Raw genomic sequence first — 14,517 nt, forward strand, 5'->3', positions numbered from 1 at the left:
TGTTCATATCTACATATAATATTTCTGGTAGGATTTTCAAGAAACTCATGGTATTGTTTGCCTGTGGGGATGGAGAAGAAGGAAGGCCAAGGAACAGGGGTGAGAAGTAGATATTTCAACTCAATCATCTTGAAAGCCTTTTGAATTTTAATGTGAATATATTTCTGGGTCCAAAGGTTATTTATTGATATGAAAAAAATAAAGGTTACTGGAACCCCACACCACAAACAAAAACAGCGCTTGCTAACTTCCTATGGATGTCATACTGTCTACCACGGGCCCCGCGGGGCTCTGCAGCCTCTACTTAAATGGCTTTACACACCCTGCATCAGCAGTGCTAAACCAAGGTGTCCAAGCTCTCCGCACTCTCTTGCCCTTCCTTGAGCCTGCACACCCTTCCTGCCCCCACTCTTCCTGCCCGCAACCTTGCCAGGTTTCTCCTCCTGCCCTTCAGTACTCAGCCCCCACATCATTCAGTCTGTGTAGAGTCTAGTAGAATCTCCCACCCTAAGGGAACAAGGTACGCGTGACACACTTCTCTTCCTCCCTTCGATGTGTGGGCAAATAGAAGAAATGATTTCGGACACCTTTTTTATGTTCACCTGATAACATGGTTGAGACAATCCTGACCAGTTTCTCTATCTTCTATGAAATTTCTTCTTCCTTGTGCAACTATGTACATGAATTCTATGTTTATATTCACATCTCCAGTCTGTTCTTCATGTCAAGAAAAGGTTTTAGGTAGCTGGGAAGGCCAGAGATGAAGGAAGGACAAAGTTCTGCCAATTTTGTAAAACAGTGTAAGTGATCTCCTCCCAGATGCCTTTCTGGTGCCCCACCCCACCCTGTGGTTGACCGCAGACAGAGTCTGGAAAGCCTCCCCAGCCACCCGTGTCTCCTCCCATGCAGGTTCTCTGCTTGTGTCCTTGGGAGGAACTGGCCTGAACCAAATAGGCTGTTGGTCTGTCCCGAGTTGGAGACAGTGCCCCCGGCACGTGGCCTTCTCTCCTAGGCCTCACAGAGTGTGTCTGAAGTTCGGCAGCATCTGCACCTCCTAGAAACCTCATCAGAAATGCAGATCTTGGCTGGGCGCGGTGGCTCACACCTGTAATCCCAACACTTTGAGGGGCCGTGGTGGGCAGATCACTTGAAGTCAGGAGTTTGAGACCAGCCTGACCAACATGACGAATCCCTGTCTGTACTAAAAATACAAAAATTAGCTGGGCATCATTGTGTGCACGCCTGTAATCACAGCTACTTGGGAGGCTGAGTCTGAGGCATGGCACACACCTGTAATCCCAGCTCCTTGGGAGGCTGAGGCAGGAGAATTGCTTGAACCCAGGAGGTGGAGCTTGCAGTGAGCCGAGATCACACCACTGCACTCCAGCCTGAGTGACAGAGCCGGACTCCATCTCAAAAACAAAATGCAGATCTCAGGCCTGCCCTGACCTACTGGATCAGAATCCACATTTTATCCAGATCCCCAGGTGATCTGTGTGTGATATTGTGCTGGCCTAGAGCCAGAACCAGAGCAAAACTATTTTATAAAATGCAAAACTGTTTTTAGATAAGTTGAAATGGCTGCCCCATTCTCCTCACAATAACTACTGTCCTTGGCCTCTGTAAATAGAACTGCCAGTTTGTCTTCAAAACTATGTAAAGTTGCTTACCTTTCTTATCAGTAACTGCTCTCTGTGGCCCTAATGTGACAGGCAAGCAGTCCTAACCCATGCCATCTTGGCTCCTGTGACTTGTAATAAGTAACTAAGGTCTGTGATTTCCACCTTAACCAGATAATGTGTAAACAAATGTTTATCTTGACTTCTGTAAACCACTTAAGTAACAAACGGAATGACAAAAGTCCCCATCCCTTGGAATGTCCGGAGACCCCCACCCTCATCTCTGCCCAGGAGGTAATTTACAGAATCCACTAGCCCTCGGAATGTCTGAAGCCTTTTCATCCTCATCCCTGCCCCTCACCCCCACTCCCAAGGTGGTTTTTCGGGTATAAAAAAATCGTGGCACCCTCCTGTTGCCACCACAGGTTGGAGAGACGTGAGTCCTCTGTGGTCGCCGGCATAATAAATGACCCTGCAAATCTGGCATACTTTTGTCTTGTGATAACTTTCTACACTCGGTCAAATACAACATGTGTACATTTTAAATGAGATCACTGCCTTAGAGGCTCAAGAAATACTTTTGGCATTGGAGAAAATTCATTCAAGTGTTAATCAAACATGTCAGGACTCCTTCTCTTGGTGTCCACTGCCCCGGACCCCCAAATCAGTACTCTCTTAATACCCTAGTGTTATCCCCAACAAAGCATTTACCACACTGCATCACTGTCAGTTTACTTGTCAGCCTTCCCTGCTAGACGGTGTATCTTGTAGACTGTCTGTTCTCCCTCTCTGCACATGTCTGTTGTATGAATGAACAAATGTGTAAACGAGCCAATGAGATTTCACATGAGGTTCCAGGCATCCTTTTATTCAGTGTTTCACTCTGTGTTGACTTTGGGGCAAAGAAAATGCCACCTTCTGCACCCACCGTTGTCCTCTGATGCCAACAGGCAATATGTTTCTTTGTGATATAGAATGACCTTGCCCACCGCCCCACCCTCACAGTGGTAAACCCTGTTAAAAACATTGTTATTGAAGCATACTCTCCATTATTCATAAAAGTACACATATAAGCGTATAGCTCACTGAGCTTTATAAATTGAGCATACCAGTGCAATCAGCACCCAGATCAAAAACAGAACATTACCACTATCCCACTGGATGCCTCCCTTAAGTTCCCTTTCAGTCTCTATAAATCCTGCTTCCTAGGGGTAACCACTGCCTGGCTTCCAATAGCATATTACCTTGACCTGTTTGGCTATTTATCTTTCCTTTGCATAAACAGACACATACAGTATCTACTGTGATGCCTGGCTCCTTGGCTCAACATTACTTTTGTGAGATTCCTCCACGATGTTCTGTGTACGTCTGGGCTATGTGTGCATTCTCACCGCTGTATAGTGTTCCATGTGTGGATATACCATGATTTACTTACTCATTCAACTGTGGATAGACATTCGGGTGATTTCCAGTTTTGAGTTATTATTATGCATGGTGCTGCTATGGACATTCCAGTCCATGTCTTTCAGTGAACAGATTGTAGCTAGGTATTGATATGCTACTCTGACATTTAGACAGTTGCACCTTGCCAGGAGATTTCCTTTAAGACCCCAGCACCAGGCCAGAAACATTCACTGCATTGCAGCAACCTGGTTCTATAGTTGTTGACACAAATTCAACACCCTTCTTCTATCTCAGCTTGGGTAGGGTTAAAAGTAGATGAAGTATAATGCAGTATAGCTAATCTGGGGGGGAAATAAATAAAGAATAAATAAAAATAATTAAAAAGTGGATGAAGTAGGGAGGGAAGTGGTTTTCAAGTTATGAGAAAAAGTTCTTTACAACTGCTGGCCTTAATCATATTTTATTTTCCCTCATTCACTTCCGCTGCATTTCCAGGTAAGCCTGATTGAAAGCTTTGCTATACCAGTTTTTTGTGTGACTCAGAGATTCCGGCTCCACTTACGTTTTTCCTACTAAGTAGCCAGTGATATTTCATCATAGCAGGTACTTACACCTTTTGTTCTGATAGCTTAAAGCACAAGTAGGTTTTGATAAGTGTTTGCAGTGTTTCATTTTCAACAGTCCTAGTTCTGTGTCATATTTATTGGCTTTGAGCCCAGTTTCTCATGTTCTGCCAACAGAGCAGGTTATCCCTATTTGCGCTTACAAATAACATTTTCATGAGAAAAGACCAACCTAAAATGCTTTCCTCCGAAACGTTCTTCTCATCTACAAATCCCTGTTTGAGGAACTATTATTTTGTCATTTCTTACACAAGACTTCTTTTATTTGAAATTTAGAGTTGAGCAAACCCGTGGAAGAGACTCATGGTTGACCCACTCTCTGCCCTCTCCTGTGCATGTGTCTCAGGATTTCTTAAACCCAGAGGAGCACTTCCGCATACCTCCCAGACCTGGCCTCCTCCTCCCTTCCAAGCTGCTTCCCCTTGGCTTCCAAAGCAGCCCCCTTCTCCTTTCATCCTCACACATACCCTGCACCGGACTCAGCTCTATCCAGCCAATGCACGGTCCTGGAAGGCCCTCCATACCCACTTCTCTTACTGCTACTCACTGCCCCCTTTCTCCATAGATATATCCTCAGTGTACTTTTTGTAGGAGAATGGTCAGGGTGGTGGGGAAAATTATAGGAAAGACTCAGCCTCCTTGGAAGGCTGGGAGGTTTTGCAAAGCTTTGGGGAAGAATGAGCTGAAGGCGGCTGTTCTTACCCTGAGGCAATTGACGAAGGACAAATAACAAGGGAGTGCAAAGGAATTTATCTAGCTAAGTTTGTTGACATATTTTTTCTGGGAAACCAGCCTTTGATCATCTGCCCACAGGACTGCCCCCTATTTGGGGGGTTGGGGGGGGTGGGGAGATCCAACAATGTTAATTACCAACAAATGGTGTTTGCTCTAGGCCTTTGTCATTATACGTGTACTAAATTAATGTCTCCGACTTATTGGGGCCACACTTTCTCGTCGACTGTGCTAAGCCGTGCAGTTCTCTAGCCACACTCACAGGCAAAAACACCTGTGTCTGCATGGGTCGTTCATCCATTACTTGGCCAGAGTCTGTGGGACAGACGCAGCAGCTGGTGCCTTTGTGTGAGGAACGCTGCAATGGATCATGATGGAACACTCGAAAACGAAGGTGAAGACACTGCACAGTCAGTAAGTCACTGGTGCCTGCTCAGGATTTCCAAGTTCAAGGCAATTGTTTAAGCTATGGTTTCATCATGGGACAACAGTTATCAGCACAACAGAAACAGCATATAGAAGTCTAGAAACAGAAGCTTAAAGCCAGCGGAGCCTCAGTTTCGCAGGTTCAGTTAAGGGACCTAATGCAGACTGTTGTTTCCCATAACCCCTGGTTCCCGGAAGAAGGCACGCTAGACAGAGCTCTGGGAACAAGTGGGGAGAAATCTTAAATGACATCATACAAAAGGGCAACGGGTCCCAGTAACATCTTTAACATTATGGGCCTTAGTTAGGGCTGCTTTGGCCCCGCTTTACACAGAAGAGCCAAAAAAGGGAAGGAAGGAGGAACTGTCACCTACTTTACTGCCTCCTCCTTCTCCCTCAGCCCCGAATTACTGCATAAAAGTGCCACAGAGGAAAGGGAGGTTTCCCCTGCACCCCCTCCCCCAACAAATTGTGAAAAAGACAAGGGATATGCTACAGCTATGGGACCCTGTCTTAGGCAAGCACATTAGGAGGGAACCTCTTGGCCTGCCCAGTAATGCAAGAGCAAAAGGAAATCAGGTATATGAACCCATTTATTTTGACACTTATAAAGAAATAAGAAAAAGCATTAGAGAAAATGGAGCTGCTAGCCCATTTACGAAAGGATCAATTGAAGCCATAGCAGACAACTTCTGTATGACTCCATGGGACTGGCCAGTACAAGCTAAAACAACTTTAGACGCCAGTCAGTACCTCTTGTGGAGGGCAGAATTTGATGAATTATGTGAACAGCAAACCCTTTTCTGATAATGGCCACTGTTATTCCTCCCTTACCCCTAATATGACTCTCTCAAAATTTTATTTGGATAGAACAGTAGCCTTTAAAGGGAGAGAAATTAAAACAAGCCCATGAATTAGTTGAGAAGCAATTAAAAGCCGGCCATATAGAACCATCTAACAGCCCTCAGAATTCACCCATTTTCATCATTCCCATAACCTCTGGCAAATGGACACTTTTGTATGAGTTATGGGCTATTAATGCTAATCTGCAACCTACAGGGCCTCTTCATCTGGGGCTGCCTTCCCCCATTGAGATTCCTTGAGATTGGCCTATAGTCATTATTGATTTAAAAGATTGCTTTTATACCATTCCCCTTGCAGAGCAGGGCAGAGAAAAATTTGCGTTTACAATACCAGCTATCAATAATGAAAGGCCAGCTCACCAATTTCACTGGAAAGTGCTTCCTCAAGGAATGCTGAATAGTCCTACCATGGGTCAGTATCATGTAAATCAGGCTTTGCTCCCCAGTAGAGAAGAATTTCCTCATTGCAAGATTATTCATTTTATGGATGATATTTTATAGCAGCCCCAACAGAGCCAGTACTTTTATGTGCCTCTGTCCAAAGGAATACACAGTGAAGAAGCTTAATCATAGCACCTGAAAAAGTACAAATATCCGCTCCTTGGAAATATCTTGGATACACACTAACTTTCCAGTCAGTAAGACCCCAGAAGGTTAAATTAAATACTAGCAACTTATATACCTTAAATGATTATCAAAAATTACTGGGTGATATTAACTGGCTTTGCCCCACCTTGGGCATAACTACTAATAAATTGCAAAACCTCTTTTCTATCCTAAAGAGTAATACAGGCCTAGATATTCCCACGTGTTGAACCCCTGCAACAAAAAAGGAAACTGAGGAAATAGAGCAAGCTATTTCTCAGAGGCAACTAGATTGCATAGACCCAAAATATTCAGTCCAGTTGTTTATTTTTCCTACTAAACATTCCCACAACGTGATTACTAGGACAGATAGCCCCAGCGCTATGCTCCCCAGAATAGGTTTTTAGCTCACATACCGGGACTAAAACACTATCTCCCTATATCCAGCTAGTTAGTAAAGTCATCTATACAGGCTGAAGACGATGTAATTTGTTGCTAGGTTATGACCCTGATGTCATAAGAATTCCTTTGAGTAAAAAGCGATTGGAAGCAGTATTGCTTCTATCTCTAGATCTTCAGATAGCATATTATGCAGGCCATATAGAACATGACCTTCCTGCTGTTTTATGGGAAGATGTGAATAGTAATCTATGGTGTGGTCCAAATGATTTGCTAACATGGGGAAGAGGATATGCTTGTGTTCACACACCCCTTCAGGCTCTCTTTGGATTTCAGCACAATACATCAAACCATACTATGGCGTGGCTAGGACTCAACCCATTACCAGAAATTAAAGAAATGACCCTGCAGGACCCACAGCCCCAGACGATGTGGCTTCTTCAGACGACACAAGCCCCGGACATTACCCGGGGAATGCCCAAGAAGACAACTCAGAAGGCTAAGTGAATTCTGCTCCAAACAAAACACCATTCACTCAAGATAATTTGTTCCTTTTTCATTCTCTCACTTTGTCTGCTACACTCTATTGAGCCCATCTTCTAAATTTGCCTTTTTTCCACCCTGTTACTTAGGCAGACACTGCCCTCCCAGCCTCTAACGACGCACTGCTTGACTAGGAGGAATTGACATACCCCCAGTGGGTCCCTCAGTAATGACACACATTAGACTGAGGTGGCAAGAAACACTGTGTATCACTCCTTGATTGGAAAAAAAATGTTGCCGATTATACTCATGTTTATCTCATGTTATTTACTAATTCTAGGATACAAAGCCAGAAAACAACTTATAACTGCTGCACCTGACAAACCTGTTGCTGCTCACATCTGTGCTCTTCAATCTACAAAACCTGATGCAAAAAACAGAAAAGGGGGAGGGAGATGTAGGACATCAGTCAGGGTGGAAGGAACAATTATAGGAAAGATGCAAACCTTCTTGGAAGGCTGGGAGGTTTTGCAAAGCTTGGGTGGGGGCGCGGGAGTGGGGTGGGGGTGGGGAATGAGCTGCAGGCAGCTGTTCTTACCCTGAGACAAATGGCAAGGGGCAGATATCAAGGGAGTGCAAAGGCATTTATCTAGATAGGTTTGTTTATCCAAGCGCAGGACTGCCCTCTACTTGGGGGTTGACAATGTTAATTACCCACAAATGATGTTTGCTCTAGGCCTTTGTCATTAAATCTGTACTAAATTAATGCGAGTGTCTCCAGCTTCTGAGATGGGGCACACTTACTCATTGTCAGCTGTGCTAAGCCATGCAGTCCCCTAGCCGTGCTCACAGGCAAAAACACCTACATCTGCGTACTCTGTTCATCCGTTGCTCAGCCAGAGTCTGTGGGACAGACTTGGCAATTTTTCTCTATTTTGGTAGTTAATTCTTCTGAACATGAACTTCACATATCTATGTATGTATGTATGTGTATGTATATGTACATACATGTATGTATATATGCAGTTGATCCTCATTATTTATGGATTTGGCATTTACAAATTTGCCTACTTGCCAAAATTTATGTGTTGTCCCAAAATCAATATTCACACCAAAATCAATATTCACAGAGCTTTTGTGGTCACTCTTGGACACACTCAGAGCTGTGAAGTTTGAGTCTCCAGAGGCACACAGTGTCAACTGAGGTCAAACAAAGTCACACGCCACCGTCTTGTTTCTGCACTTACACTGTAAACGAGCGTCCTTTTTACAGTCTAGTGTCACCTTTTTTTCACATTTGTATGCTTTTCTTTGGTGATTTTGCGGGTTAAAATGTTCCCCAAGTGAGTGCTAAGCGCTGCCTAGGGTTAAGCTCAGGAAGACTGCAGTGTGCTTTAGGGAGAAAGCATGTGTGTTGGATAAACTGCATCAAGCATGAGTTACAGTGCTGTTGGCTGCGAGTTCAATGTTAATGAATCAACTATATATTACAAAAGTGTCTTTAAACAGGAAAACATATAAAATGAGATTTTGTATTGATTGATTGAAAAAAATGTAAACAGAGGCTCTCGGGAACCTACTATGTTTCCCCTGGGAGTGAAGGTTTAGAATTCACTAATGCAATGTTTATGGCAACTTTCTAGGAAATAGTTAGTGCAAATCATGAGATCAACTGTGTAAATTTCTGGTCCTTCTGGTTAGTTTGTATTTGTTTCTTTATTCCTGTCTCACTCTGTTCCCAAAGAAGTGGAGGGGGCAGTTTCTTCTAGGTATACCTTACAATTCTGTTGTCTCTAAAACAGCACCCAGCTCAGTACAAACAACACAGTAGGTCCTCAAAAGATTCAAAAGAAATAAAAGACAGGAGTGGAGAAAGGAAGGAACAAAAGAAGGAAAGATGGCAGCATGAAAAGACGCACCACGGATGCTGAGGGTGCTGCTTATCTAGGCGGGCATGGCTTCCTAGAACTTCTCAGTCTCTTACTCCTTAAATGCTTCCTTTTTATTTCATTGAATCACTGAACTAAATATAAAATCAGAAATCAAGTTATATTTTGTGATAGATTTGGCTTTTCTTGCTGCTCTTTGCAAAATCCAACAGAATAAACTTTCTAGGTTCTTTGATTTTTTTTTTTTTCAACTTTTTCTTCTCCCTGTCCTCATCCTCTACTCCTTGGTCTTCACTTGGAGAGGAACAATTCTAGGATTCCCAAACTCTAGGCCAAAAGGAAGCGGGCACTCATGGCAGGCATAAACATACCGATGGAGAATTATCAGACACTTTTTGTGGGTATTAAATAGCAGGGATGCCCACTTGTCCCTGGAAAGTTTGCAAACATACTGGGAAAATGGGGACTGTAAAACGAACCCACCAAAGATCAGTATGGAGACCTAATTAAAGGATATCTAGGGGGACCAGTCACAAACGCTGTATGAGCTCAATGGAGACCTCAGTAGGCATCTTCCTGGAAGCAGCGAGGCTTGCATAGAAATAAAAAAACAAAGGTTTCTAATTTTTGTTATTGTTCACCAATATCCGCAAAAAATGTGTGCACACCCTCAATAAATGTTCTTTACATGTGCTAATTCTTTACATGTGCTAATTAATCATATCTCAAGACACAAGAAACGTTGAGGGCAAGGTTTACTCTTAACAATGGTGAATGTCAATCCTTCCTTTAAGTAAGCATCTTATAATTATGATTTGCATGGGGGGGCAGCTTTTGTCAGATCCTGTTTGTCATCATTATTTTGTTTTGTTTGTTAATGCACTCATCTTATCTTGGAGTAGGAGAATTATTAAATCTGCTAATCTTTCCTGTTGCTCATTGTTGTTTTGCTATGGCAGCTCAAGCTGAGACAGAAATTGGAGCCAGGATGGGTGCTGCTATAACAAATCTATGAAAATAGCAAAGACGTGGAATCAACATATGTGCCCATCAATGATGGATTGGAAAAGAAAATGTGATACATATGCACCATGGAATACTATACAGCCATAAAAAAGATGTCCTCTGCAGTAACATGGATGGAGCTAGAAGCCATCATCTTAAGTGAATTAACACAGAAACAAAATTAAATACTAGCTGTTTTCACTTATAAATGGGAGGGAGATAAACACGGAACACACACAGGCATAAAGATAGAAACAACAGACACTGGGAACTCCAAAAGGGGAAAGGGAAGGAGGGAGGAAAGAGTTAAAGAACTACCTATTGGGCACCATGTTCACCATTTGGGTGGCAGTTCAGAAGCCCAAACCTCAGCATTACACAATATATTCACATAACAAACCTGTACCTGTATCTCCTGAATGTCAAATTAAAAAAAAAAAAAATGTTTAAAAGACTAAAGTATTTCAGAGGGAGGAATAATTTGCATGGTGAAACTTGCATAGTGAAATTGACATCCATACAGTGCATAATGGATATCTTGGGATCTTCTGAATTACATTATATACATTTTTTTAGTTAAATTCTAAAAATGTGGAAGCAGTCATGGTGCAGGGTGATGGGTGGATGGGTGAAGGCTAGAAGAGTTTTGAGATACATGCTAGAAAAAGCCAAGGTTACTGTGAAAGAATTGCCAAAGATGATTCTGGTGAAGACTCGAAAAGAGCTTCCATCTTCTTTCTTTGAGAATGCATAAATACTCATGAACAGAATGTTGGCAGAAATATAGGTGGCAAAGGCCATTCTGTGAGGCCTCAGAAATGAGAAACATGTTATTGGACAATGGAGAAAATCCTTTTTATAAAGTGGTAAAGAACTTACTGGATTGTGTTCATGCTCCAGTGTTTTGTGGAAGGTAGAACTTTCAAGCAATGAAATTGGATAGTTGGCTGAGGCCATTTCTAAACAGTGTTGAAAGAGTAGCTTGGTTCCTCTTGACTACTGATAGTAAAATTCAAGAAGAGAGAATTTTACTGTCTCTCTCTTGATAGTAAAATCGAAGAACTGAAGAAGAAATTGTTAATCAAAAAAGAACCAGCACTCAGCCGGGTGCAGTGGCTCACGCCGATAAGCCCAGCACCTTGGGAGGCCTAGGCAGGCAGATCACGAGATCAGAATATCAAGACCATCCTAGCCAACATGGTGAAACCCTGTTTCTACAAAAAATACAGAAATTAGCTGAGCATGGTGGCATGTGCCTGTAATCCCAGCTACTCAGGAGGATGAGGCAGGAGAATCGCTTGAACCAGGGAGTCAGAGGCTGCAGTGAGCTGAGAACGTGCCACTGCACTCCAGCCTGGCGATAGAGTAAGACTCCGTCTCAACAAAAGAAAACAAAACAAAAAAACAAAAACAAAAAAAGAACCAGCACTTAAAGATTTGGAAAATTCTTAGCCTGTCTTTATTGAAAAAAAAAAATTAGAAACCATGTTCAGAAGAATTCAGCTGGGCATGGTGGCTGGCACCTATAATCACAGTATTTTGGGATGCCAAGGCAGATCACTTGAGCTCAGGAATTCAGGACCAGCCTGGGAAACATGGTAAGACCATGTTTTAAATGTTTTAATGTTATTGTTTTAAATGTCTATTTAAAAAAATAAAAATAGAAAAAAAAAAGAGATTATTAAGAGTGTGGTCAACCATTTAAGAGGGAGAGTAGGGTATAAACTATGGACCTAATCAGCCATCTCAGCAGAAGCCAGAAATAGAGATGGAATTATTCCAGAAGAAATGATGCTTTAGTCCCCTGCCAGTTGGGACTAAAAGGAAAAGAGAAAACAAGATGGAATTAAGTAAGGCTGCCAATATGCATTATCCTTCAGGAAAAGAGAGGAAGGATCTCAAAGGCAATTCGGACATCATCAGAGCTGCTACTCCCACCACAGGCCCAGAGTGCACAGGCCCCTGGGAACAAGACTGCCTCCATCTTGGTTTCAAAGAGTGAGTCTGCTACTCAGCAGTCATGAGAGTGGGGCCCTCACAGAGAGCCATGTGGGCAGTGCTACACTGAGCTGAAGAAGCAGGGCCACCCCACTGAAATATGGGGGTGATACCTTCCAGTGGTTCTGGAAGTAGAGACCACCACCCCAGCGGGCCTACAGGGCAGAGCATTCATGGAGTGAAAGAGGATTGTATTTCAGTTTTAAGGCCTAATGAAGATTGCCTTTCTAGGTTTCAGATTTCCCCGGTCCTTGTCCTTTTCTACCTTTCAACTTTTCCCTTTTGGAATGGGAATATCTATCCTAAGCCTGTTCCATCATTGTATTTTGGAAGCACATAATTTGTCTGATTTCACAGATCCACAGTTGCAAAGGAATTTTGCCTTAGGGTGAATTTTGAGTCCTGCTCATATTGGATTTAGATGATATTTAGATGAGACTTTAAACTTTAGAGTTGATGCTGGAATGAGTTGACTTTTGAGACATCTTTTACTAAGACGGAATGAATGTATTTTAAATGCAAGAAGGGGGTGAATTTTGAGAGGGGCAAAGGGCAGAATATTATGAACTGAATGTTTAAGTCTCTCCCAAATTCATATATTGAAGTTCTAGCCCCTAGCGTGAGGGTATTAGGAGGTGAGATCTTTGGGCGGTAATTAGGTTTAGATGAGGTCATGAGGGTAGATTTTTTGTGATGGAATCAGTGCTCTTATAAGAAGAGAGACTAGAGCTTCCTCTCTCTGCCATGTGAAGATCCAGTGAGAAGGTGGCCATCCACAAGCCAGGAAAAGGGGCCACACCAAGCACTGAATCTGCCAGCAGTCTGAACTTGAACTTGTCAGCCTCCGGAACTATGAGAATTGAATTTGTTGTTTAAGCCACCCGGTCTATAATATTTTGTTTTGGCAGCATTAGCTGACTCAGGCACTCACTTATGCTTACATTCTACCTACTAAATTGAGGCTGCAATGTATGAAATATGATCATAGAACCTGTAATTATCTGAGGGTCCAGAAAAATCATGAACCTGCACAAGGTTTATCAAGGGGCAGAGGAAATACCAGTTCACTGAGAGAAATGAAAAGGGACAGTAGAAGAACAAAATATAATTGTTTATAATTCAGTCTTACAAATCATGCTTGTGAAACCAGTTATATAAATAACCTTAAGAGTAGTGCGGCCGGGCAGCGCGGGCGGATCCCTGCTGAGACGCGCCGTCCTGGAGCAGCCGGAGGCCGCGAGTCGGCCCGAGGCGCCGGAGGACGATGAGGACGAGGAGGAGGCGCTGCCGCACTCCGAGGCCGTGGACGTGTTCCAGGAGGGTCTGGCCATGGTGGTGCAGGACCCGCTGCTCTGCGATCTGCCGATCCAGGTTACTTTGGAAGAAGTCAACTCCCAAATAGCCCTAGAATACGGCCAGGCAATGACGGTCCGAGTGTGCAAGATGGATGGAGAAGTGATGCCTGTGGTTGTAGTGCAGAGTGCCACGGTCCTGGACCTGAAGAAGGCCATCCAGAGATACATGCAGCTCAAGCAGGAGCGTGAAGGGGGCATTCAGCACATCAGCTGGTCCTATGTGTGGAGGACGTACCATCTGACCTCTGCAGGAGAGAAGCTCACAGAAGATAGGAAGAAGCTCCGAGACTACGGCATCCGGAATCGAGACGAGGTTTCCTTCATCAAAAAGCTGAGGCAAAAATGAGCCTCCAAACAAGGACAGCTCTCTTCACTGGTGGCTGAGTTTTTTCCCAGCAGCATCGGGTCCTCAAGAAAGGACATGGTGGTGGCCTCACCCCAGGCATGCCCAATAGGAACTCTCAGCACGAACCTGGGAGCCCCCGGGACTAGGACGGGGTGAGCCAGCGCTCCCTTCTTCCATGTGCTTGTCCTGAGACTGACCTCTCCCTAGGTCCAAATACCCTAGTCACATGCCAGATCCACAGCCTGACCCTGTGTATAAAATAAAACTATTTGCTTCATAGTTTGAAAAGTCAAAAGCCGCCGGGCGCGGTGGCTCACGCCTGTAATCCCAGCACTTTGGGAAGTCGAGGGTGGGGGCTCACAAGGTCAAGAGATCAAAACCATCCTGGCCAATGTGGTGAAACCCCGTCTCTATTGAAAATACAAAAATTGGGCCAGGTGCGGTGGCTCATGCCTGTAATCCCAGCACTTTGGGAGGCTGTGGTAGGTGGATCACGAAGTCAGGAGTTGAAGACCACCCTGGCCAAGATGGTGAAACCCTGTCGCTACTAAAAATACAAAAATTAGCCAAGTGTGGTGATGCATGCCTATAATCTCAGCTACTCAGGAGGCTGACGCAGGGAATTGCTTGAACTCGGGAGGCAGAGGTTGCAGTGAGCCAAGATCATGCCACTGCACTCCAGCCTGGGCAACACAGCAAGACTCTGTCTCAAAAAAAAAAAAAGAAAAGCCGGGCGCGGTGGCTCACGCCTGTAATCCCAGCACTTTGGGAGGCCGAGGCGGGTGGATCA

The 14,517-nt window shown here is 43.9% G+C and overlaps 1 protein-coding gene across 1 annotated transcript; it reads left to right on the forward strand.

Moving 5' to 3' along the window:
• The first annotated feature begins 13,201 nt into the window (after window positions 1–13,201).
• On the forward strand, window positions 13,202–14,015 carry LOC108294372 (U11/U12 small nuclear ribonucleoprotein 25 kDa protein). The gene has a single exon (XM_017516235.1). The coding sequence runs from the start codon at window positions 13,356–13,358 to the stop codon at window positions 13,725–13,727; it is 372 nt and encodes a 123-aa protein (XP_017371724.1). The 5' UTR covers window positions 13,202–13,355; the 3' UTR covers window positions 13,728–14,015.
• The last annotated feature ends 502 nt before the right edge of the window (window positions 14,016–14,517 follow it).

The sequence above is a fragment of the Cebus imitator genome, unplaced genomic scaffold, assembly GCF_001604975.1.
Source record: "Cebus imitator isolate Cc_AM_T3 unplaced genomic scaffold, Cebus_imitator-1.0 Scaffold18, whole genome shotgun sequence".
NCBI classification, from domain to species: Eukaryota; Metazoa; Chordata; class Mammalia; order Primates; family Cebidae; genus Cebus; species Cebus imitator.